Source organism: Corella eumyota, chromosome 1 (assembly GCF_963082875.1).
Source record: "Corella eumyota chromosome 1, kaCorEumy4.1, whole genome shotgun sequence".
Lineage (NCBI taxonomy): Eukaryota > Metazoa > Chordata > Ascidiacea > Phlebobranchia > Corellidae > Corella > Corella eumyota.
In genome coordinates, this window is record NC_137490.1 from 5,295,446 (window position 1) to 5,317,243 (window position 21,798).

Sequence of the window (21,798 nt, forward strand, 5' to 3'; positions counted from 1 at the left end):
TTCATGTAGGATTATGTCGTTAATCTCAAGGAATCGTATTTTTTAATGGAACAAGATAAAACAAATTCAGAAAACAAAGAAGAAGAAGATATGAATTCTACGTACGGATTAAAGTAATTTTTTGAATTAATTTAATGCTAATTTAAATAATAAAAAAAATATTGTTTTTAATTATTTTTTTTAGATTTAATCAAATTAACCGTTGTTAACCTAAAAATGTTTAATGATATTAATTTTGATTGGTTACCGTTGTAGTCATTCAAGGGAAAGTACCCCCACGTTTTTTTTGAAATTTAAATGTAGTTTAAAACACTTTTAACTATTTAATCAATGGGTCTGTTTGCCTAAAAGTTTTCTCCTTAAGCTGTTACTGGTCTAGGCTTACAATGCTACATCTAACTTGTTTTAAACGTTTTTAACCATTGAAACTTATATCAAAATTGTAATTTGTTTTAAATGTTAAACCATAGATGTTTTGAACCATGTATTCGCACGAAGCATTCTGGGAAAGTTTTGAGGACTTTAGTCGTTATTTTTAATATTTTATTATGGGTAAGATAAAATTTTGTCAGTATTGACTCTAACTCTTTTGCTCTTAATTCTGAAGTTTTTAGTTTTAAACTCTAACCTTTATTTTTTTATTTTACAAACCTATTCTTAATGCAACTTCAACCTTAATGTTTTTCAAAAATATATAGGCCTATCTGCTGTTTAAAAAAATGTATAGGCCTATCTGTGTATTGTTGTATTGGTTATATCTTTTTTACTATCTTTATTGTTTAGTTTGCTGGATGTGCTGTTCTTAGTATATCAGTTTGGTTGCTAGTGGTTGATCATGGCCCACTTTCCTATTACACGACATTTGAAACATTACAAACAGGTAAATTTTTTTTTTTTTTTTTTGTTAAAAAAATGATGGAGAAGATTTCTTAAACTAGGCAAGTTATGCACATATTTTAATTAACATTGTTTTTATTTATCTTAAAGCACTGTACATCTTGCTGGTGGTATCAATTTTGATATTGGTTATTTCATTTGCTGGAACGTGTGGGGCAAATTTAAAAAACATGCTGATCATGATTTTGGTATGATTTTTGTTTTTATTATGTTTCTAAGCTTTTTTTTATATATAAATTTATCTTCAACGTTGAAAGTTCGAATGCGCGACTTAAACATAGATTAACACCAGTTACTCTAATCCAGTCTTGGGTTACCTTTTAGCAGTTTGGGATATTATAAATTATAATTGCTGGTAATCATGCTGCAGATTAAGTGCTGGCTCAGCAGGAGTTTTTACTGTCTATAGCACATTGCTCAATGGGTTTGGGGTTAAACTTAAAGTTTGTTTTTAAGTGTATATATAATATATAAAGTGTATATATAATATATAAAATGTATATATAATATATAAAGTGTATATATAATATATAATGATTTAAAAACAACTATTTAGCTACAATTAAAACAAACTTATTCTGTTTTTTTAGTCAATTGCTGGTATTTTGTTAATTCTTATTGGAGAAATTGCAGGATTGATTATTTACATACAAAATCAATCGTGGGTAGGAACTAATTTTTCTATAATTTTTTAGTTAATAATATACAAATAAAAGTTTTTTTTTCAATGAATTTTTAGATTCTGACTCAGACTGAAAAATGGTTTTCTGAAGAGTTTATTAAATATCCAGTGGAAAAATCAAGCAGAGAAACTGTGGATAACCTACAAGTATCTGTAAGCAATATCCTAATTTTTATCTAAAATAAAAGCTAAAACAAACTAATAATTGGTTTGTTTTGATAGGCTAAAAAAGTTTTAACAATTTTTTTTTATATAGTATCAGTGCTGTGGTTTAAATGGCCCAAAAGATTTTGAACAACGGTTAGGACAGTATTCCAATATTACCGGGCCACCAGCTTCATGTAAAAAGAGAATTTTAAAACCTCTTCTAATCAGACAAGATTTATTTTCGATTGTAAGTATAGCCTATACCTATTTTAATATATTAATTTATTTATAAATTTTGTATAAAATATATATATACTCTTTTATTAATATTTGTTAAATTTCAATTCTTTTTAATTTTGTATTGAATTTAAAAAAATTACAGAAATGGTCCTTACATTTAAATTTAATACAAAACAATTTTTTAATCTTTTTAAGGGCTGTCTTGAAATTATACAAAATGAAGTCAATTATTTTCTTTATGGATGGCCAATTTGGTTCAGTGTTTCTATGTTGTTGTTTTTTGAACTTGGACAACTTATTTCAACTTTTATTTATCTTTTATATTTAGGTAAGTTTTTACTATACCATTAAAGTTGAGTTCAATAATATTTAAAAAAATAACTTTGGTATTTTTTTTTGGTAAGACTAAATAATTTTTTTATATTCAAATTTTACATTAACCTTTAGGTAGCAGTCTAATGATCACTTATAACAAATATATTAAATTGGCCAAACCATCTTAGGTTTGGGCCAAGTTTGAGTAGGCCACCTTACTAAAACATACCCTTTAAAGTTTTGTTTTTAAATTTATGTTAATCGAATTTTATTGTTTAGTTAAAAGAGGAAAGTATGAATATGATGACAATGACAGTGAAATATCTGGCCTAATAGAGTAAGATTAAAATCTTTTATTGAAACTTTAAACTTATGCTTTTAAATTCTAATTGCGATCAAAAATTTGTAACAATAAATATAACTAGAAATTTTGTGTTTAGTGCAACAGATACAACAAGTTTAAGAGAGTTTGAAGACTTTGGCAAAATTCTTCCAAATATTGGAGGTTTGTTTTAATTTGAAATATTTTCTTGAAATGATTAAATTTAGTGTCATAGAATAATTTATTAATTTGTTAAATTTATTTAGGTTTTGGCTGTGTTACTTTATTTATTGTATTTTCAGATTTACCTCGTCCAAAAATCTACCGAATCATTAGAAAATCTGAAAACGCCGACTTTGGTTTTAAAATTATGTTTGATGACGTTAGAAAGTGTCATGTCATTGTTTATGTTGAACCTGAGTCACCATCTGACTTTGCTGGCCTCTGTGTGGGTTCTTATGTCATTGAGGTAAGAGTTTATATTCACTTATAATTAATTGTATATACATCAATTTAAAAAAAAAAAAAAATCTTGAATAGTTAATAAATTACACAAAGGCCAGTTTGGGCTTGTACATTTTTTTTTAAAAATGATGGGCAACAGGAAATAAATTCACTGTGTTTTATTAAAATTCAATCTTGTTTCTGGTCTTTAGGTCCATGGGAGCTAAAACGTTATTTTTGTTATTAGATAAATGGTTTAATGGCTGATATGGCAACAGCTGAAGATATAAATTACACGCTTGAAATGGCAGGGTCTGAGGTTCGAATCCTGGCGGTAGACCCAATTACAAATGCCATATATGAGGATAACCAAGTTTCAATTAACTTAAAAAATGTTGAAGGTTATTTCGAATTTTTTTGTGTTCGTACAATAACAAAATTTTTGATTGGACTTACTTGATTTTTGTTGCCAGCTTTATAACTAGGCTTTTTCCCATAAAACAAAAGGAATTTAAATTTCAACAAGATAGATTGATTGTTTTTAAAATAAAAACAGACCAGGCTATGCTCGTAAAAATATTCATCATGAATTTAAAAAAAAAATTTTACCCACTTAACAGATCTAAAGTAACATTTAAGTCTTTAGCTATATATTGAATAAAATATTCGATTAATAAATTTTTTTGTAAAAGTTCTTACATAGTTTAAAGATTTATTTTGTACTAATTTAAATCTTAAAATTGAATTTTTACAATGCAGGGGTGACAAGAGGACAAGTTGAGTACTTTCCAAGGTTGTGCAAAATTGTTAAAGAAGAGTCGGGATATGGATTTAACCTTCTTTACCTGGAGGACAGAAAGGGAGAATTTATCGAAGATTTAACTGTGAATGGTGCTGGGTCAAAAGCAGGTAAGATGTTGATTATCTTAATTGTAATCAAGTTACATGTTACACTTAGTTACAGACTATAACAGTCATTTAATAACTTGTTACCATTATCATACAGTAATACAATAAAGATTACTTAGTTTTTAGCGATATGTTAATTTAATTAAAGTTATAAATATATAAGTTTTTTTTTTTGTATATATTTTTATCCCCAATGTGGGAAGGTCGAATCCGGGATCTTAACATAGAGTAACATCAGTTACTCCTACCCAGTCTTAAGTTGCCTTTGGAAGTTTTGGATGTTATAGAATATAATTTCCCGGTAATTATGCTGCTGATTAACGGCTGGCTTAGCAGGAGTTCATAGTTTAAAGCGCCTTACTTAAGGTCGCTACAGCTTGAGAGCAGTAGGGATTAAACCCACCACCTCACGATGGTGTAGCTAGTGATCTTACCACTACACAACGCTGCCGGTAAGTGGTAAAACTATGCAAATTAATTTTTTTTTAATTTTATGTTTTGAGGTTTAAAAATTGGGGACAGAATTTTGGAGGTAAATGGAGTAAATATTGAACGTGAGAAATCTCGAGATGTTGTCGAGCGAATAAGAATAAGTGGAACTGTGGTATTTCTGCTTGTGGTAGACCCCAAAACTGATGGCTATTTTAGGTATTTTTAGATTGATATTGTTTGGTAAAGTGTTTAATACAAAAACACGCTCTCGTTTATTTTTTAGTTTTGTGATATTTTATTTTGGTGTAAAAAGGTTGTCTTTTTTTGTATATATATCTTTATCCTCGATGTAGGAAAGTCGAATACGCGACTTAAACATAGAGTAACATAAGTTACTCCGACCCAGTCTCGAGTTGCCTGTGGCAGTTTGGGATATTATAGAGACTATAATTGCCCGGTAATTATGCTGCTGATTAAGTGCTGGCTCAGCAGGAGTTCATACCGTTTATAGCGCCTTACTCAAGGACGTTACAGCATGAGATCAGTGGGGATTGAACCCACGACCTCTTGTGTGGTGTAGCAAGAGTTCTTACCACTACACCATGCTGCCTTTATGACCTAAACATATAGTAACATTTGTTACCCCACTTAGACTGGAGTTGGCCTTTACAAGTTGAAATATTATTGATCATATAGCCCGATATCAAGCCTGTTGTTTGGTTTTTGTTTTTATTTTAGTGTTTTAATGTAAGAGCTGTTTTTTTTTTACAGAAAGAAGGCTGTGACCATCACTGCCTCATTATCAGCTGACTATTTTAGTGGAAAAGCTGGACTTAATGCACTAACACCTAAACGTAATAATACTTCACCAAATTATTTTAAATTGACTGTTCAATTAAGTTTTTTTTCTATTCTAAGTCAATTTTTTGTTATATTTTTACAGCTAAGAAAAAGAGCAAGCGAGATGTAAAACCAAGATATTGTCGTCTTGTGAAAAGGGCAAGAGAAGAATTTGGTCTTTATGTGGTTATTGATAATACCAGAATTGGGCAGGTAGTTAGAATGCACAAATAAAATAAATTTAAAAGTAGGCCTATTGAAATATTATATCATAGGACTCTTTTGTAGGCTATAAATTTTGTGTAAACAGTTTATGTTTCTTTTTTTGAAATTTAACTATTTTTTATTTATTTTAATTTTTAGTGTTTTTGCACAATTTTGTAAAAGTAACAATTTAAAATTAACCTATTTACAGTCACTAAACTTTATTTATAAAATTCACCAGGTTATAAGATGGGTTGATTGTGGAGGTGCAGCGGACAGAGCAGGTTTAAGAATCGGTGATCGAATTGTTGAAGTAAACGGGCAAAATGTTGAGTACGAGGCTCACCAGCGTCTTATATCTGTTATCGGGAGTAACAAAGATGCTGCTCATATTCTGGTGGTTGATGAAGATTACGATAATGTTTATAAAAGGTTTGTTGTAATATATAATTTTTTGTTAGGATGGAAAAAAAGCTTATTTAGTGCTGTAACATTTAAAATTATTGTAAAAAGATATTTATTTGTTATAATTTACTAGATTTTAATTATTTTGTAATTGTGTTTTTAACTTATTTAAAAAAATTATATTAAAATATTTGTATCGATTTAAACTACTAGTCATTTTAAAAAAGAGCAATTTTTGCCAAAAATTATTGTTATGTACATAAAACAAATTTAGAAACTTTTTGGTAAAATGTTTTGTTATATTTTGTCAATAGAAACAAGCCAAGACTGTGTCGCATATTTAAGGAAGATGACATATTTGGATTCTGTGTGGAATATCATCAAAACAAAGAAGGGCATTATGTAGAGGAAGTGGACCCTCGTGGTCCTGCTGAGAGAGCTGGCTTAAAGGTAACAGCCTTTTGGTTCGGATCAATGATAATCAAAGTTTATTTTTTTAGTAAAATTAATATTTCCTTCATTCCGATGTTTATTGTTTAATATGCCAGTTCATTTTACCTAAACCCAGTATGTGCCTGCGCTACTAGTCAGCCTTTTAACTATTTGGATCATTAATATTTAATTGGTCCAATACCGTTACAGCAAATATTTTCTAGTAGTCATTTGTATTCACATAAGACCTACACATTGAACTTAATTACATTTACATTCAATTAAGCTCTATTATATTTAAAAAACATCTGCTAAGTTTTATTTGTAAGTTAAATGTTATGTTTCGTCATCATTTTACTGATTAATTTTTCAGATCACATCATATTAGCTTATATGATTTTTGTGGCTGAATATTATTTATATTATTGATAACTTGTTTTTAGGTTGGAGATAGGGTAATTCAGTTGAACGGATCGAACATAGAAAGACTTTCCCAACATGAAGTTTTAAACTGTTTGAGAGCTTGCAAGAAAGAGGCGGTGCTTCTGGTGATTGACAGCAAGTCATCCAAACATTACAAGCAATTAGTTCTATTTAAACAAACAGTAAGTAAAAGAAATATTATAATACAAAAGTGTTTATGGCAATTACCTTAAAATGGCTATTTTTGAATTTTTTTAAAGTTAATTTTGGAATTTTTTCTTTTAAGTGTTTAAATGTCACAGTTACTTCAATTTAACAGGGAATGAATAACATTGACTACGATGCAATTTCAATCCCCGATGAGCCAATATTTATTCCAAGGGATAGTGATTGGTACAGTGATACAAGAACTCACCAGTCTTTAAGTATGAGTGATTCTATTTCTTTATCAGAGACAAGAAGTTATTCAACAATTAGAAGTCAAACATCGCTTAAAGGTAGTTGTAATATTTTTATGTAGAGTAAAGTTGTAATTAATGTTTATATGTAATAGTACTGTTAAAAGTTTTAATTTTTTTAGTGTTATAATGATTTCCTAATGCTCTAAGGCTAAGTAAAGAAAAATTATTTGTAAAAATTTAATTTGAAGTATGTCAAATTTATTTTTAATTAGAACCAACACATTTTAAAACTAACAATCATGTCATTAATTTCATTGTTTTTAATTAAAATTCATGTGCATGATTTATAAATCCAGGTGCAACAAGAGATATAAATGGTAGTGGCTTACCGCGCCAATGTATTCTCCAACTTCATGAAAACGAGGAACATGGATTTTTCTTAGCTGTCGATAGAGACAGAAATGGTCAAGTCATCAGAAGGTATAATTAATTAGTATCACTGTTTTTTAGTCTTATAGATAGATATTAGTTTTACATTTTTTTTGGTTATAAAAGGATTATATAAAGTTTTATTGTCAATTTTTTTTATTGTCAAAAAAAAAATAATATGATATGAATAGCATTTTTTTTTAAATACACAACAAATGCTATTTTTATTTTAACAAATTAATTAAAATTTACGACAGGATTGTGAAAGGAGGGCCAGCTGATCAAGCAGGTTTAATGGAAGAAGATCGAATTATTTGCATCAATGATGAGAGGGTGGAAGGATTGGATCACGAAAAGGTTAAAAGAAATTCTTTTGTTTTTAAAAAGTTTACTAAATTATGTTTTTGTTGTAATGTAATTATTAGTCTAGGTTGTTTACCCTAATCTATTAATTCTCTTTTTATTTGATAATTGCAATCAAAATATTTTCTCAAAATTACTGATATTTGGGCATGGTAACTTGCCTCACAAAAAGTATTTTCTAACACTTAAAATTGGACGTACTTACTTTACTTATAAGGCTTTGTTATATAAAAGTTATGTTGCTTGATATTTAAATTTTTGTGTGCTATCAGCTTGCAGTATTTAAATAATTTTGTTATTTTTTCGACAGTATTTTTAAAAACAAAATTTTGTTAATAATTCTCAGGTTGTATCCCGCATCAGAGAAAGTGGAAACAGGATAGTTTTTACCGTCATTGATCAACGATCCGATGAACAAAGTCATCAAGGTCGACCTTATCTGTTTAAAATAATGAAGGACAAAGGTGGATATGGATTTTATTTGTGGTATGATGAAAATGGACATTATGTTCAAGATATCACTATTGGATCTCCAGCAGATAAAGCAGGTAAATGTGTAACTATTTAATGACTTAGATAAAAATCTGTAAATAAAAAAGCTTAAACTTAAGATTCATGCATTTTAACTGCAAAAGGCATATTTACATTTTTTTGTTGATCATTGTTTGTAAGTTTTTTTGTTAATTATTGTTTGTACCGGCAGCGTGGTGTAGTGGTAAGAACACTTGCTACATCACCATGAGGTCGTGGGTTTAATCCCAACTGCTCTCATGCTGTAGCGCCTATTGGTAAGTCACTATAAACGGTAAAAACTCCTGCTGAGCCAGAAGCAAAATTACCGGCAATTATAATCTCTATAATATCCCAAACTGCTAAAGGCAACTCGAGACTGGGTCAGAGTAACTTATGTTACTCTATGTTTGGGTCGCGCATTCGAACTTCCCATATCAAGGATAAAGATATATATATACAAAAAAAAGTTTTAGGTTTAAATTTAAACATATATTAATAACGTAACTTTTACATTTATGTGCTAAATTTGCTATTTTCACAATTTTCTAAAAACCAAATTCACTTTAGGTTTACGAGCTGGCGACCGCCTAATCGATATCAACGGCGTGAATGTTGAATCAGACACTCATGAAGATGTATTTTATCGAATTAAAGCTTGTGTCAACATGGTAACTCTACTTGCTGTTGATGCAAAAACTTATGCTTATTGTAAGAAGAATAATGTTGAGTTGACTGCTCGTACTGCTGAGAGCAAATTTTCTGGCGAAACTGGCTGGAATTCAGGTAAAATTAATTTGTAGTTTTAATTTTTGTTACAATTTGCTTTTTTTATGTTACTTGAATATTAAGTATCATGTTTTTAATTTTTGTAATATCTTGTTAAACATAGGTCATGCTACCGCTGATGTTGAAAAGAAAACGAAACAAAAAACTAAAAAAATTAAACAAGAAATTGTTTTGAAGAAAAGAAAAAGCACAGATGAGTAAGCAATTTATTTATTTATTTTTTTTAAACAATATAGGGTGAATATTTCTTTTGAACTTTGTGGATTAACTCAAACATTTTTAATTTTTAAATTTAGTTATGGGTTCCATCTTGCATATTCTAATTCATTTATGGGCGATGGCACCTCTGGTGGCCATGTTGTTCACTGGGTGAAGAAAGGAGGGGTGGCTGATTCAGCAGGTGTGAGGGACGGAGATAAAATTATATTTGTAAGTTCAAAATAGCTTTAACATAAAATTTAAGTAAAGTTAATGTTTAAAAAGTTTTGTACATGCCTATATTTAGATTACTAACACAAACTTTTAAATAAATACAATTTGTTTATTTACCTAAAATTCATAAATATTTATATTTAAAGTCTACAACATTTATATTTTAAAATTGTCATCAAAAAATTGCAAAATGTTTTTGCTATTAAATTCTTTAGGTGAATGGAGTTAATGTAGAAGATGAAGACCATGAACAAGTTATGGAAAAGATTCATGTCAAAGGAGAAAAAACTCTTGTTCTTGTAATTGAATTTGAAGAAGGTAAAAAAATGGAAAAATAGAAATTCTGAAATGTGATTTATAGATAAACCTGTTTAAATATAACAGTAAACAGCCTAAGCCTAAAGTTTAATTAATTAATCTTAAAAAAAAATTGATTTTTAATATTTTAAATTTGCAAAACTATACTGCAAAACCAAAAAAGTAGGTTACGTTAACCTTAGCAGCAGTCCTATTATTATTTAAATTATTTTTTTAGACAAGAATGTACCACATGATATTACAATAGCAAAAGAAAACGACTCTTTTGGATTTTATTTATGGTTTGATGAGAATGGACATTATATTGAAGATGTTACGCTTGGTTCAACTGCTGATACCGCTGGTCTGAAAATAGGAGATCGCTTAATTGAGGTTAGTTATAAATTTTGAATAACTCTTATGTCTAGAATTAGTTTTTGACTTGATTTTTTAAAGGTTGACCGAATGTAAACATGTGATTATTTAATTTAAATAAACAAAGTCAGTTATCTAATAAAAAATGAATATGTTAAAAGTCCTAAAATATTCAAAGAGAATTTATTTGAAGTAACATCAACCGAATACATAAAGAATTTTCTTTTTAGATTTAAAATCTTTAAAAAAATTATAATGTCTTACTCTATATAAAATATACCTGTTATTTTTAAGGTAAATGGGGAGAATATTGAGAGCGAAGGTCATGACGCAGTTGTGTCAAGAATGAGGGATGGTGGTGACAGTGTTACTTTAAATGTGGTTAATGTAAGAAAAGGAGAAGTTAAGGAGGCTGTACTACCACGAACTTGTCATGTAAATTATTTCTTTAAAACATATTTATATTAGTCTTATTAGAACTATGTTTATAATTAATTATCATGATTTGCACATTTGTTGTATAATATTGGTACTGATACAAAGCTTTTATAGTAACTTTATAAAACAATTACTTTTTTTTTGTACATCAATTAAGTTTGTATAAAACAAACTTTTTAAAGCACAAATTTTTATTAATTTTATGTTTTTTTAGTGATGTTTTTATTTATTTTTTTAACAGATAACGAAGAGGTATGGTTCATATGGATTTAGTATACAGCAAGACAGTGGTGGACTTTATATTGAGTTTGTTCAACCTAAAAGTGCTGCAGATAACTCTGGCTTGAATATAGGAGACAGATTGCTGGAAATTAATGGAAAAACAGTTAAAGGTATTTAAGAAAAAATATGTTTATTAATTTTTTTGTATATTTTATCTTTGATGTGGGAGGGTCGACTTTACAACCTAAATATAAAGTAACATCAACAATCTCAACCCAGTCTCGAGGTACGTTTGGCAGTTTGAGATATTATAGATTATAACTGCTCGATTATCAAGTTGGTGCGTGAATGTTGACCCAACAAAAGTTTATATCATTTATATTAAAGGGCGTTACAAAATGAGAGCAGTGGGGATCGAACCCAGGACCTTATGTATTGCAGCCAACTGTTCTAACCACTTCACCATGCTACCAGTTTTATAGTTTAATACTTTTATAAAATTAAAATTGAGCATATTAACATTTTTCGAGTAATATATAAAGATTTTATTACTTATTATTTAGATCTCTCTCATTCTGCCGCTATTTCTATGGTAATAGAATCAATTAATTCTATTGATCTTACAATATTGTCTTCTAAGAAAGAAGTTGATAAAAAGTAAGACTTTACTATTTAAACAATTGAATTTATTTTTCCTAATTAATATTTTTTTATTTTGTTTCAATTTATTTTGCAAAACTTTTTAACTTTTTTCTGTTTTTATCAAATTTCATATTTTGGGTTTAATTTTGGTTTAAATTTTTATTTAGAAAAAATCCTGATGAGTTTACTCCAATATACCAACAATTGCTGGGCAAAAATGAGTTGGATTATGTGGTTGAAAAGAGAGAATATGGAAGAAATAAAAACAAAGAAGGCACTGATTTGAGAAATTCTGAAGAGAAAAAGGAAAATGAAACTGAAAAAGAAGAAGTGTAAGATTAGTATTTAGACTGTTTGTGTTTTTTTTTTTTTTTTTGAAAGTTGTATTTTAAAAAATTTTTTTAAAGCTATACATGATTTTCTTTACTTTTTTAGAAAAATACTTGATATTAAACTTGGCAAGAAAGTTAAAAGAAGCATCAGCAAGAAAAAGCGAAAAGTTTCTCGAAAAAAGTAAGACTCTTGCCTAGCTACCCAAAGAAATTATTGTTTCACTTGTTAGAAAATAACTGTTGTGAATAAAACTTTTCAATTCTTTCTAACTTTTTTATTTTTAGATCATTAAAAAATCTTGCAATATCGAAATACACGAAAGGAAAAGAAAATATTGCTTTTGTAGAGGCTGAAAAAATAGAAGAAGAGGAAGAACAACAACCTGATGTTTCTGAAGTAAAAACAATTTTTTTTACAAATACTTAAAATCATATTTTATGAAATCTTATAAATTTGTTTCACAAATAGATTGATATTGTAGATATTTTTGCTTAATTACATTAGGATTTCAATATAACTTATTAAAAATGTAGGTCGGATTTTTGGACTTTACGTTGAAGAAGGTCGAGAAAACATCCACCGCTGGTTGGCGCAACACGACAAGAAAGTCGTCAGAATCAGATTCAAATACTTCTCGCGCAATTTATCGCAACGAAAACAAATCATTTGCTCCCGTAAGTTTGTAAATGTAAAAGTTATTCTACGAATATAAAAAAATTGGTTAAAACAGAGATAAAGCACATTTTTTAAAACAATTATATACTCAAGATGTTCATATACCTGCAGCGTGGTGTAGTGGTAAAAACTCTAGCTACACCACACATGCGGTCATGAGTTCAATCCCCACTGATCTCATGCTGTAGCGTCCTTGAGTAAGGCGCTATAACTTCTGCTGAGCCAGCACTTAATCAGCAGCGTAATTATTATAATCTATAATATCCTAAACTGCCACAGGCAACTCGAGACAGGGTCGGAGTAACTGATGTTACTCTATGTTTAAGTCGCGCATTTGACTTTTCCACATCGAGGATAAAGATATTTAAAAAAATATATATATTTTTGATTAGATTTCGGTAAGAAGTCCCCGGAAGTTTCACATGGGATCGTCAACCGGAACCTTAAGATGGCAGTTCGAGGAGACCGATTCTCGGCGCCCTGGTCACGTGATCACTCGGACTATCGAGGACAACGCCATCATGGAAGTAGCTGAAGAAGACGACGATGACGTCACAGTGACGTCATCAGACTTGCCGAATGTCGATAATGTTGCGTCGCCGGAACGAGATAACGACACCTTTAACTATGACTTCATGTCATCACAAAATGCTGATGATGACTTCGTGACGTCACAAAGCGTTAAAAATGACGTCACAGATAACATGGAGGATCTGATGATGACAAAGAAAGAAGAGATCGACTACGAAAGGTTGGAAAGGGAGGATAACGAAGAAATTAGAGAAAATTTGACAGAAATTGTAATTTAATGATTCTAGTTTGGGTATTTTTTACTTAAGTTTGCATTGCTTATTGCATTTATTTTGTCACACTTTATTTTTATGTTTTAGATAAGTTAATTATTTTAAGTTTTATTGTCTGATTTAATTTTGCTTACTTTTTATGTTTTGTGCATGTATTTATGCTTTTTGTTTGCATTTTAGATTTTATTAAATTTAAGTTTGGCTTTTTATTTTTGTGTATATTAAGTTAGTTTAAATTTAGCAAAGCACTTTATTATTTGATTTGAATAATTTTAGCATGTTTTCCTTTTGGTATTAATTTATCAACAAAATACACACATAATTACCAACATTACTTTCCCTATTCAAAATAGCACCAAACTATACATACATTTGCTCATCTCTTACAAAACATCTAACTCCAAAAAAACGCGATTAAAATATACATGCTCAATAAATTAGCAACATAAAGATTACAACTTTTCTAAAATGAACGTTTTGCAGGCCAGTTGTGGGAAGCTGAAATACCTCAGTTATTTATCACAACGTTCAGGTTTGCCTCGCTTATGGCTTTACCGCTTGGATTTTTGGCATCGCAGCGATATAAACCAACATCTCTGGGCCTACAGTCGCTGATGGTAAGAGTGCAGACACCGTAGTGATTCCTCATTGAATATTTGTGGTTGGCTTTAATGCGAACATCATCTTAAAAGTAAGTAAATGCATTACTTGTTTTGTTTTTAAATATTTATTCTTGATGTGAGAAGGTTGATACACGCCCTAAACATAGAGTACCATTTGTTACTCCTACCCAGTCTTGAGTTTCCTTCGGCAGTTTGGGGAATTATAGATCATAATTGGACGATAATTAAGCTGCTAATTAAGTATTGGCTTAGCAGAAGTTCATACTATGTTTATAGCTTTTACTTAAGGGCGCTACAACATGAGAGCAATGGGGATCGATCCCAGGGTCTCATGTAGTAAAACCAAGTGTTTTGTCCACTAAACCACGCTGGTTTAAATATTGCATTTTTAACATGGGCACATATTTTTTATTTTGACATAGGCAAATAAGGTTTATCTTGGTTTGCTAAATCACGTTCAGTACATACGTGCTACTAACCTTTGTACCACTGAATTTCGGGTTCTGGTTTTCCATTTACAGCACAAGTAAATTTTGCCGATCCGTGTTCTTTTATAACAATCGGTTTTAAAGTCAGACTAAAACTGGTCGGTTTATTCAGGTTCAGTTTACTGTATTTGCATTTTTCAACGTGGAAAGGACCTGAAATAGTTATAGAATTTTCTGCTACATAAATGTAATGGATAGTCGTTGGAATTAAAATAAAATTATTATTTCGAAAAATATTTTTCGAAATACTTACTTCTCTTTTGCACAACTGTTAACAAGTTAGATTGATTTCCGTCGCCTCTTCCCATTTCGTTTTCCGCAATAACCCGGAAGTAGTAAGTACATCCGGGTTTCAGGTCTTTGACGAGATGTTTTGTCGAAGTGATTTTGTCCTGGACAGTCTGGAAACTTCGACTGTAAGCATCTCGTTTCTGTATATAAACCAGTTTTATTATCTTCAGAAAAAAATCATTTTTAAAGATGGCAAGGCGTAGTAAAAATCAAAAAGTATTTCTTGTGGATCAGCGCTTGAATAAAACACCACTTGCCATTAAAAATCACCAAAATACTTGGATGAAATTGCACTATGTTGTACCTGTAGGCAGTAATGTTTAATTGGATTACCACCATCGTTCTTGGGGGGATCCCACGTGATTAAAAGTGAGCCGTCATCTTGTAATTCACCGAGAGTTATGTTACATGGTGGGTCTGGTGCATCTAAATAATAAAAACAAATTGCAAAAGATCAATTTAAATTTGTTTGGAATTTGTTAATAATAATCAACTTTACTGTCTTAGCAGGTTAACCAATATTAAATTCAGTTTATTAGGTATAACATCTAACAGAATAACCTACCATTGACAACCAAGGTAACTGCTTTTCTTATAACACCGCTTAAGTTCTCAGCCACTAATGTGTACACTCCAGAGTCCGACTTTGTTAAGTTTCGAATGGTGAGTTGAGTTACTCCATCCACGTTTGATATTACTCCCCGCTTATCAAGATCGACTCCGTCCTTTTTCCAAAAGATCACAGGTTTTGGCTTACCCTGTATAAATGCAAATAATATTAGAAACAAATAGTAAAATGTAGTCGGCAAAATATTGTGCCTTTCTTTCTTTGTAACTACAAGTGTAAATATCTTACCGAAATGGAAGCCATTAAACGCAAGGTGCCGCTTGCTTGTGCTATCAATGTTTGGTTTACTGAAGAATCGAAGTTAATTTTTGGCTTTTCTGCAATAAAAAAGATTTAAACAAATTTTTGGTAATATTCTTATACAAAAAAAATTCATTGACAGATGTTTTACCTTGCAATTGTTTGACTTCGATAGTTTCAGCAAATCTGCAAGCGTTTCCGTAACCACCGTCATTCACCGGTCTTACCCGAAAGTTGAATTTATCTCCAAGCTTTAAATTACTAACCTATGGAAACAAATAAAAATATTGAAACGACTAATATTTTATTTTTTTGAAAAATACTTTTAAAATAGTTAAACCAAAATTTCTTACAGTGTACTTGCAAGATCGGATTGGTAGGTCGTGACACTTTATCCAATTTTCCGTCCCAGTTGGATTACGTTCCACATAATATCCGTTAAACTTCATTGGATCCAACTTGTCCGGAGCTTTCCACGAGAGTTTTACCGACTTGTCGGTAACATCTTCAACAACCAATTCAGCAGGAGGAGGCGGAGGAGCTAAACGAGGAAGTACATGTAAATCAATTACATCTAGGTTGCATTAAAGTTAGTTACTAACTTATCATAAGGTGATATTAGTTTGATCTTAAAAAAATTAGTGTATTACAATTTTTCTGATAAAAACGGCTTGTGCTCACTTAAACATTACAAAACTTTCTTTGTACTTATTACTTGCTGTTATAGTCTAGCAAAACGGTAAACTTACGCATTGGGTCTTTTGTTGTAATGACTTCACTTTCTTTTCCCGCAGGACTGCTACCCCCCTCGTTTTCTGCAGTAACACGGAACACATACTCGCAACCTTCGGTCAAATCTTTAGCCTTGAAGTTATTGTCCAGTACAAGTCGGCCACTGTTTAATGTTGTCCAATTTCGACGGCCTACTCGTTTTACTTCAACCATGTAACCTGTAATGTTTAAAGTTTTTACATCGTAGCTAAATAAACAGGTTTATGTACAACAAAGTTTACTGAAATATCAAATGTGGGGTAGCAATTCCAATAACGTACCGTTAATGGGGCTTCCCCCGTCATTAGGGGCCTTCCAAGACAAAGTACAAGTCTTTTTTGTGACGTCACTAACTTCTGGTGCACCGACTGCCTCTGGTGGTTCTATACCAAAATTTTTGTAATATTAATATTTTCTTGATAAAGTTTTGCATATAAGTAGCACAATACTTACTGTATTTGTCGTCAGCTACTACCTCGTCGGATACAACAAACGGGCTGTGGCCCAAGGCGTTGTGGGCATTAACCCGAAACAAATAAGAAGTTCCCTTATCGACGTGGTCAGAACTCATACGAAGATCCTCTCCCGGATATACCTTTCCAAGCTAAAACAATATTTAAATGTTTATTTAAAATTTCCTTCTGATAATAAACTAACCTAAAACGCTCAATAAATAATATAGTCTTTATAGTGTAGGCCTCTGATTGTTACAATTTTTGGATTATCTTACCCTAGACCAGTCGTCGTCATCTGACCCTTTAATTTGTCGGTCAACAACGTACTGGGAGATGTTCATACCGCCGTCGTCGATAGGTGGTGACCAACCGATGGTGATCAGTTTTGATGAAGCTTTTAACACTCTTATCTTCTCGGGAGCTCCAGGTACATCTGAAACAACATAAAATTTAGATTTTTTTAATCAAAGCAGAAATTAGAATGAAGTTTTGCTGAATATAAAAACGTATAAAAGTGTTTAAAACGGTTGTTTAGTACTTACCTGTCACTTTAACTTTTATCTCCATTTCAACTTCGCCTTCTGTGTTTTTAACTACGACCTTATAAACACCAGAGTCAGCTCTACTAGCATTTGATAACCGAAACTGAGCAACACCCTTGGGCGACTTCAGATCAACTCTCTCTTCTATAACAACATCATTAAAACAATAAACTTAAAAATAATCTAAGTTTTTAATATTTTTCACCTTCTGGTTTGATCTCTTTTCCGTCGCGACTCCATATTGCAGTTGGTCGGGGAATACCCGAAACAGGAACTGACAGCAAAACATCGTCCTCGGCTTTGAAGACGACCGGTTCTTTAAATTTCTCTTTGTCCATGTCAGATATTGAAGGTGGTTCTATCATCAAAAATCAATTTTCAAAGATATTTAGATTGTACTTAACCAATTAAAGAAATGTTTTAATTTCTTGGGCTCTATAGTAAAGCCTTTTAAAGATTAAGGTGTTTGGGCCTGTTTGGTTCTTCCAGTTACATAAAAATTAAGTTGTCATTAACTAACATGTTGTCAGACTCTGACTTCATTTTTACCTGGTTTGTCCATAGCAGTAATTGGTTTATCGGTTGTGCTCCACGGGCCCTTTCCAGTTGAATTCCTTGCCAAAACCCGGAACTCGTAATCGGATTCAGGCATCACGTTTTGGACATGTGCTGAATTGTCTTTAACATGTGAACTGGAAACCTGTTACAACGTTTAAGTAGTTTTTTTATAAATATGTTGATTTATCCTCGATGTGAAAAAGTCGACTTTACAACCTAAATATAGGGTAACATCATTTACCCCAACCTAGTCTTTAGTTGACTTGGCAGTTTGGGATATTATACATTATATTTACCTTAATCTAGTCTTTAGTTGACTTTGTCAGTTTGAGATATTATAGAGATTAAGTATTGGCTCAGCAGGAGTTCATACCGTTTATAGCTTACTAAAGGGCGTAAAAACATGAGTAGAGATCAAACCTAAGACCTTGTGTAGTGAAGCCAAGTGTTCTGACCACTACATTATGCTGCTTTGTTGAAACATATTTATAAAATTAGAAATCCCTTAATGCAAATTTAGCAGATGTTTCTTATTTATAAAAATTATTACTACAAAAACTGACCGGACTCCAATCTCCCCCAACTTCTCTCATCTCGACCAAATACCCAGTAACTGGGCTTCCTCCATCGCTACTAGGTTCCTTCCACTTAATCTCGATACTTTTTGAACTTACTTTCCCTGGCATAATTGCACCAGGTGCCAATGGTGGACCTAAAGATTTTAAAAATCTTGTCAGGGTAGAGAAATATATATTAAAATTAGCTTAACCTGGCAAACAAGCTTCGATTGCCGTTTAATACAGAAACATTACACCACATATTATAAACTCTGGTTCAGTTTATCTGTTAACTGAATTATTTTTATGTAATTATTAATTTAGTTCTTTAAAAATAACGTTTTATTTTACTAACCACTTGCTAAGGTAAGAGCTGACATAAGTGGTTTGCTTTCACCCTCGGAGTTGAATGCTTTGACTCTATAAGAATACTTCATGCCTTTGACCAGACCAGTTGATTTAAAGGATGTTGTGTCAGCACCGACCTATTATAAACATAAAAAAGTTGTAGTATAATTCAATACACTAACAATTTAGAAGTCTGTGGTAACAACTTTTTACTTGTCCAAGAGATTTCCAGCTTGGAGATTTTGTATCCTTTCTTTCAATGACGTAACCTTCAAGTTGTTTGCCTCCATTGTTAGTTGGTGGTTGCCACGAAAACTCCATGAAGGTACTTGTCACCACGTCCATAGATAACGGTCCCACTGGTTGGCTAGGGGCATCTTAACAAGAACATCAAAAACCACTTTTATTACATAACATACGATGTCAAAGAGTATATATATACCAATATGGTTGACAGATAAAGTCAAGATATAGCAAGCTAAGTGAGCCGTACCAATAATAACAACGTTAAATGAAGCTGTGGCACTTCCCTCTTTGTTTTTCAAATTCAAGCTGTAAACTCCGCTATCTTCTGCATTTAAACCAACCACTGCGAATGCTGTTGATGTATCTGTGGTTTCACATGAAACTCTTCCTTTAGCAGCTAACTTCTTTCCGTTCTTCGACCATTGCGCAATTGGTAAAGGAAAGCCTTTGTAAGGTATCTGTAAAATACCAAACAATTTATAAGGTAGATATTATATATACCTATTAAGTTGTTGCACGGAAAAATTGAAGTTGTTGCACGGAAAAGTTTTTTTTGATGTTTGATTGTACTTGCTTACCTTGAGCCTAAAGTCTTTTCCTGCTTTCAAGTTTTGATCACCTTTCAATTTATCAAGAGTGGCTTGGTCTAATTCAGGAGGGTTGGATGGTTTCTGAACAGTAACCGCGCGCGATTCTAAACATTCACTCTCCCCAACTGAGTTAGTTGCTTTTATGCGGAACGTGTATCTTTTTCCAGCTTCCAAGTCGCCAATCCTTATTTTCTTTTCACCAGGAGCAAACGATGCACACTAACATCAGAAAAATTGGAATTTTATGTATATTAATTTACAAACAAGATTTACTTAGTGGAAATATTTTATCTAAATTGTTCTGAGAGGATGTACTGAAAGTCCTATATAAATTATGCATCTATTATTATTGCAAATCTAGTTTTGGTGGGACCTGAACCATATCAATGTGATTATAAGTAAAATATTGAGATGTTGAAATTGTTTTTTTCAATACCTCTTGCCAACCGGCGCCATTGCTTTTCTCAATAATGTATTTGTCAACGTTTCCACCCGTTCCTGTTGTAACAAATGTGATTGCGAAGTGGTTGGAAGACATGCTATCAAACTTGATGTTGCCAGCAGGCTTTGCTGGAAGTTCTGTTAACAAACCAAATTGTTTTAAACAAATAATTGTAAAATTTAAAAGAAAGTGTGGTTAAAAATATATGTCGAATGTCTTTAAATATTTTATATGCAAGCCAATATATTTAGATTTAAACAACTACAGCTGTCGGCATTAGGCAATATAACCTGAGAAAGATGACGTCACAACCCTGCATGTTTCTATCTCATGGGAAAAGCAAATTGCGCTGTAATTAATCATAATACAATGCGGCTAATTGAGAAAAATTTAACGTCGTTTTTCTTATGTAACTTTACCAATTCTTTTTTAAACTTGCCTTGTGTCTCGATGGTCATCGTTGTTGTTTTGGTTACAGTTTGCCCAGGTGTTGTTACAGTTTCGAATTTGACTTCTGATACGTCGGAAAGAGAAACCTCGACCGGTATCTTTAAATCTCCAAACTGATTAACCAAGGTTACCTTGAACACAAATAAAGATTTTAAAATTTTGGTTCTTTTAAAACAAATACAACAGTTTACTTATGATTGTGAAATATCCGTTTTATTCATACAATTATTTTGGACGCTAGTTGCAAAGTTTCTAACTTATAAAATAAATTTAAATTTAATAAAATGTAAATAATAATCGCAAGTTAAAATGCTTTTTTTTACCTCATATGTTCCACAGTCTTCTTTTTCAAACTTTTCCAGTGCAATTTGCGTCGAAGAACCGGTTGTTATTATCTTGTATTTTCTTCCAGATGTGACCTTGTTTCCATTAAAACTCCAACTTGCTTTGATAGTTGGTGCCCCAGAAAACGGAACCTTTAGTGTCATGGGACCACCTTTGATTAATTTAAACAATAAAATCGTTTATTTTAATTCATGGATATTTTAAATATAACTGTTTATACTTTTTACCTGTTTGCAGGTTATTTAATGACTCGGCACATTTTTGAAATTCGTCGTTGTCAATGGAAGGCGGTTCTGTAAAGTATATCTAATTAAGTTTATGCTTGTACAAATAGATGAAAAAAAAGTATTTGATAAAGATTTAGAAAGTATCTAATAAGTAAAAGCAAAGCATATGTTTAACTTGCCTGTGACAATAAGTTTGAATGGGACTTCAACATTCCCCTTCGTTGTCTTGAACGAAATTTGACCTTCATCTTGCTTTTCAGTCTTGGAGATAACTAAAGTTTTTTCGTTGTTGTCCTCGCTAATTATTATCCTTTCACCATCATGTCTCAAGGTCTTGCAATTCTAAATATGGATTTCTCATTAAAAATAAATATCCAGGGCAAATTTAGACATTATTTTTAAGTCATTTTGTCTATAGATTTATTGTTGTCAATAGGTTATAAATTGAAATGCTAAAAATTACCTGCATCCATGACCCGGAATACGAGGCATCAGGCAACTCACAGGTAAAAGTTGCTCTTCCACCTTTAGCAACAACTATCTCAGACATATTTACCCTACCCTTAAAACAAATAGAGCTTGTTTATATTAGCATA

The 21,798-nt window shown here is 31.3% G+C and overlaps 2 protein-coding genes across 2 annotated transcripts; one reads left to right on the plus strand and one right to left on the minus strand.

Moving 5' to 3' along the window:
* Positions 1-13: 13 nt before the first annotated feature.
* LOC145763874 (uncharacterized) lies at positions 14-13,838 on the plus strand. The gene is made up of 36 exons (XM_082575415.1): positions 14-113; positions 471-552; positions 784-880; positions 988-1,085; positions 1,488-1,562; positions 1,637-1,732; positions 1,836-1,973; positions 2,162-2,294; positions 2,561-2,618; positions 2,722-2,786; positions 2,906-3,072; positions 3,295-3,448; positions 3,807-3,956; positions 4,460-4,604; positions 5,160-5,242; positions 5,332-5,441; positions 5,674-5,864; positions 6,152-6,287; positions 6,713-6,874; positions 7,012-7,189; positions 7,450-7,573; positions 7,780-7,879; positions 8,232-8,433; positions 8,966-9,181; positions 9,288-9,381; positions 9,481-9,613; positions 9,832-9,934; positions 10,152-10,306; positions 10,583-10,723; positions 10,968-11,118; positions 11,512-11,605; positions 11,758-11,922; positions 12,026-12,103; positions 12,208-12,319; positions 12,457-12,597; positions 12,991-13,838. Exons 1-36 carry the CDS (start codon positions 46-48, stop codon positions 13,405-13,407), a joined length of 4,812 nt encoding a protein of 1,603 aa, XP_082431541.1. The 5' UTR covers positions 14-45; the 3' UTR covers positions 13,408-13,838.
* LOC145763876 (immunoglobulin-like and fibronectin type III domain-containing protein 1) lies at positions 13,624-21,786 on the minus strand. The gene is made up of 26 exons (XM_082575417.1): positions 21,666-21,786; positions 21,382-21,544; positions 21,203-21,268; positions 20,954-21,126; positions 20,620-20,761; positions 20,175-20,317; positions 19,727-19,957; positions 19,396-19,606; positions 19,116-19,279; positions 18,910-19,039; positions 18,561-18,709; positions 17,989-18,139; positions 17,645-17,797; positions 17,440-17,583; positions 17,173-17,330; positions 16,896-17,046; positions 16,724-16,825; positions 16,421-16,621; positions 16,025-16,212; positions 15,823-15,937; positions 15,660-15,748; positions 15,369-15,561; positions 15,108-15,229; positions 14,766-14,943; positions 14,504-14,665; positions 13,624-14,085 (listed from the first exon to the last, which is right to left on the minus strand). The coding sequence occupies exons 1-26, from the start codon at positions 21,750-21,752 to the stop codon at positions 13,910-13,912; spliced, it is 3,942 nt and encodes a 1,313-aa protein (XP_082431543.1). The 5' UTR covers positions 21,753-21,786; the 3' UTR covers positions 13,624-13,909.
* Positions 21,787-21,798: the final 12 nt, after the last annotated feature.

What these genes read in the sequence shown, in the direction of transcription:
- LOC145763874 (XM_082575415.1), top strand. Translation starts at nt 46, where the DNA reads ATGGAACAAGATAAAACAAATTCAGAAAACAAAGAAGAAGAAGATATG. An exon ending in TGGATAACCTACAAGTATCT is followed by an intron (nt 1,733 to 1,835) that starts GTAAGCAATATC and finishes TTTTTTATATAG; the next exon opens with TATCAGTGCTGTGGTTTAAA. An exon ending in TAGTTCTATTTAAACAAACA is followed by an intron (nt 6,875 to 7,011) that starts GTAAGTAAAAGA and finishes TCAATTTAACAG; the next exon opens with GGAATGAATAACATTGACTA.
- LOC145763876 (XM_082575417.1), bottom strand. Translation starts at nt 21,752, where the DNA reads ATGTCTGAGATAGTTGTTGCTAAAGGTGGAAGAGCAACTTTTACCTGT. An exon ending in AGTAGCTGACGACAAATACA is followed by an intron (nt 16,826 to 16,895) that starts GTAAGTATTGTG and finishes ATTTTGGTATAG; the next exon opens with AACCACCAGAGGCAGTCGGT. An exon ending in TACAACAAAAGACCCAATGC is followed by an intron (nt 16,213 to 16,420) that starts GTAAGTTTACCG and finishes TTCCTCGTTTAG; the next exon opens with CTCCTCCGCCTCCTCCTGCT.